The sequence below is a fragment of the Coregonus lavaretus genome (assembly GCF_964263955.1).
Source record: "Coregonus lavaretus genome assembly, contig: HAP1_SCAFFOLD_93, whole genome shotgun sequence".
Classification (NCBI taxonomy): domain Eukaryota; kingdom Metazoa; phylum Chordata; class Actinopteri; order Salmoniformes; family Salmonidae; genus Coregonus; species Coregonus lavaretus.
The window spans coordinates 537,501-541,580 of record NW_028163497.1 but is presented as its reverse complement, the minus strand read 5'-3'; the positions used below and the strand labels follow the sequence as shown (position 1 = coordinate 541,580).

Sequence of the window (4,080 nt, the reverse complement as noted above, 5' to 3'; positions counted from 1 at the left end):
ACTAGTCGTTCGTGTACAGTACCGTTTTTGGTTCAATTTAACGTTGTATTACGTTTGTATGTACTGAACGTAGCCCAGTCGATGCTGCCAGTGTGACGTATAATCTAGTGGACGGGAAGCTTCTTCGAGAACAACAACGCCACCTCGTTAGCGTGCTATCCAACACCGCCGAAACATTTAAGCCCTTCAGACCAATTTCGGTGTATATTTGCCACTGTGTTTTGAACACACTTCTGTCGTATCTACTAGTTACCCAATTTAATGTAATATTTACGTTGTTAATCAGCTAAATTAGCCTGGCCCTAAGCTAATGCTAACTAACATCCCCGACCATGAGCTCACTAAGCTACTCTCCCCCTGCTAAAGAAGAGGAGGTCTGCTGGACGGAGAAAGAGGGTCTGTGGCTGAACGTTGTCGTGAAAGAGGAGGAGGAAGAGGAGAATATCTCAGTAAAGAAAGAAGTAGAGGGTGAAGCTGTTACCGTGAAAGAAGAAGAGAAAGACGTTACAGTGAAAAAAGAGGAAGAAACGTTCAGAGTGAAAGAGGAGGAGGATGTTACAGTGAAAGAAGAGATAGAGGAGGATGCAGGTTTTGGAGTGGAAGAGGAGGAGGAAGAAGAGGAGGAGGAAGAAGAGGAGGAGGAGGAGGAGACTGAAGATAGGATTAACGCCAGTAAGTACAGTCTTAAACAGGGGCCACCGACAAAACGCTAAAAATTGATCAATGCATCCAATAACATTGACAGTAATACAGTGGGGTCTGAAATGATTGGGGGGGGGGGGGCTCTTGGCATCAGGGACAACCTTTTCCTGTTTTAAAACTAGTTTACTACAATTCTACACATTTTGACATGGCTTATGTCATGCTATCTGAGTGACTCAAACATCACAAAATGCCATTAGATTCTCCCTGACGGTCTAGTTTTTATTTTGGTGATTGTTAGTTCTCATGGATTATCTTATAATAAATAACAATAAAAAATATAAACCTCAATTATTTCCTCTATGTCCTTTATATCTGGTTTTAGTCGTTTTAAGTCTAAACTGCAACGATTCTAAATGAATATAAGGGAAACACTGGAGTAATGTTTTCCTCTCAATTAGGTAGGGGTGAAAAGTATTGACACCCCTGTTTTCAAACCCTTTCAATACCTCACCTTGGGAGGATAACGGCACTGAGCCTTTTTCTAAGATGTTTAATGATTTGGAGAACACATTGGGAGGGATCTTAGACGATTCCCCCATACAGAGTCCTTCCAGATCCTTGATATCCCTCATCTGCACTTATGGACTGCCCCTCTTCAATTCAAACCACAGGTTTTCAATGGGGTTAAAGTCTGGAGACTGAGATGGCCATGCATTCTCATTTTGACACCAAACCACAGGTTTTCAATGGGGTTAAAGTCTGGAGACTGAGATGGCCGTGCATTCTCATTTTGACACCAAACCACAGGTTTTCAATGGGGTTAAAGTCTGGAGACTGAGATGGCCGTGCATTCTCATTTTGACACCAAACCACAGGTTTTCAATGGGGTTAAAGTCTGGAGACTGAGATGGCCATGCATTCTCATTTTGACACCAAACCACAGGTTTTCAATGGGGTTAAAGTCTGGAGACTGAGATGGCCATGCATTCTCATTTTGACACCAAACCACAGGTTTTCAATGGGGTTAAAGTCTGGAGACTGAGATGGCCATGCCATCTTAAGAGAGTCATAGTTACTGGCAATGCTTCATTGAATTTCTTCACTGTGATGTGAGGAGCACCGGCGAAGCGGGGCTTGTCTCCTTTGAATATCATTCATTTGACATTCGGTTGGTCCGCGTGGCGGTAGTTGACCCTTTTCCGGCTTACAGATTGGCCGTCAGTCGTCCTGTCAGTCATCCATCCACTACTTACCTGGATTGAGATCGCCAAAGGACTAGCGCTACTGTATCTGGGGTCCTCCGGCTAGGGTGGGCCATCCGTTTCCTACTGCTAGGGTGGGCCATCCGTTTCCTACTGCTAGGGTGGGCCATCCGTTTCCTACTGCTAGGGTGGGCCATCCGTTTCCTCCGGCTAGGGTGGGCCATCCGTTTCCTACTGCTAGGGTGGGCCATCCGTTTCCTACTGCTAGGGTGGGCCATCCGTTTCCTACTGCTAGGGTGGGCCATCCGTTTCCTACTGCTAGGGTGGGCCATCCGTTTCCTCCGGCTAGGGTGGGCCATCCGTTTCCTCCGGCTAGGGTGGGCCATCCGTTTCCTACTGCTAGGGTGGGCCATCCGTTTCCTACTGCTAGGGTGGGCCATCCGTTTCCTACTGCTAGGGTGGGCCATCCGTTTCCTACTGCTAGGGTGGGCCATCCGTTTCCTACTGCTTGTCTCCGTCTGGCACTCCCGAGAAACCTGAGGGCAATATAACAAGAGGGATTATTCGGCCGGTATTTCGGAGGTAGCGCCCTCAGCTATTGTATGCAAATGTACGATTATTTGTTAGCTTATGCTTGTGTGATACTTGTTACCATTCCTGCCCCTCGCACCTCACTGCGTGCGTGTCAGTATTGATGGCTGTGTGTTGTGATTGGGGGGCACTTTGATTACCGTGCACTCTCTGGTTTGCTCCCTCGGCCTGCACCGTCGTCAGCGTGCACCCTGTTCTGACGACCGCCCAAGTGGTCTCCCAATTTTGTTGGGGTTTTCGTTGTTAGGAGTACCAAGGAATATCAGATCCACTTGACCTGATGCGGCCCCGGGTGATTTAAACACCCTCCTCACTCGGGGCCTCTTCCTCCAGCCGGTCGGCACGGAAACATTCTCTCAGCAGATCGATGGCGTAGAGCAGGACTCTCCGGCTCACCAGCTTTGTGAAGGCCGCCTTTTGGGACTGCGATACTCCCATTGCTCGCAGCACCAGATTGTTCCGTGTGGGCCACTTGCCCCCTACCAGGAATCCAAAGAACGTGACCTTGTTGACTCCCGACAGCATCTCCCGGGTCGGGTAAACGTTGGCCCTCCATTTGAGCCCATCGATGAACTGGCCTTGCTTGAATCCCACTGTGGAGGGATTGGCAAGCCAGGTATTGCTGGTCTTGTCATTACCGAGGGCCTGCCTCCCTTGAGTTGCCAAGCTGATCCATTTCCTCCTGCCTCCAATCGCACGGGATTGGGCACCGCGGCGTCACTGAGCCGGTTGGATTTTCTTCGAGGGATGGCCTCCTTGTGTCGCATCCGCCTGCTCTCAACCATGTTCCACTTCCTCAACTGTGCTGCGAGTTATCCTCCCTGTGCACTCATCTGCCGAGTGCCACAACCGGTGGATCCTTCTGGCCTGGATCGATGGAATCTGGCGGGCCAATTTCATGATGCCCAGGCCCCCGTCTCGGTGTTTTGTGTCGAGCAATCCGTTGCAGGTACTCAACGGGAGGTTGAGTCACTCGTTCACCGCGGTTCTTATCATTCCAATCGATTTAGTTCAGGTCGGCTGACTTTAGGTTGCAGTGGTCAGCTTTGTAGGTCAGTCTCGGGACAGCGAAGGAGTTCAACATCTTGACCCTTTTTTGTGACGTTTTTAGCGCCGCCCGCCCAATCTTGCATATCCAATCACGAAGTAGCCCGATCAGTTCCGGTTTAACAATGCCTGCCCATGGGTTTACTTCCATTCCAAGATACTTTTCCGATTCATCCGGCCCCAATCATGTGCACGTCCTCTCCGTTCAGTTTCCAGGCTGAACAGTCATTTCCCTTGAACGAGGTCTCACCCCTTTCCGTTGCCGCCTTTCTCAATGAAAAAACTGTGGCTGCACCTTTTAACCCCGTTGGTTGTCAGAATTGTTCCAGAATTGCCATGTTTTGTCCCATACCCTTCACCGAGCTGCTCAACAGCACCAAGTCATCGGCAAATGCTAAAGTGGTGGTCTGGCTGCCTTCCGACCCGACCCCCGAGCCGTGGTCGTTCGAGTGTTTGGATCAACGGATCCAGAGCCAGATTGAACAGCAGAGGTGACATTGGGTCACCTTGCTTAACACCGACCGACATGTCAATCTTTGCGGATTTTAATCCGTCAATGATAATGGAAGTTGTGCTTTTTCTCATAGGTGCTCCG

General features: G+C 49.4%; 1 protein-coding gene across 1 annotated transcript in view; it reads left to right on the top strand.

Annotated features, from left to right (window-relative positions):
* Positions 1–332: 332 nt before the first annotated feature.
* The window catches only part of LOC311118065 (uncharacterized protein), a gene marked incomplete at both ends in the record, with an annotated part of 8,459 nt that continues 4,711 nt past the window's right edge, over positions 333–4,080 (top strand). Inside the window, one exon of the mRNA XM_084192938.1 lies at positions 333–672. Coding sequence (XP_084049064.1) covers positions 333–672 — 340 coding nt within the window. The remainder of the gene's footprint in view (positions 673–4,080) is intronic.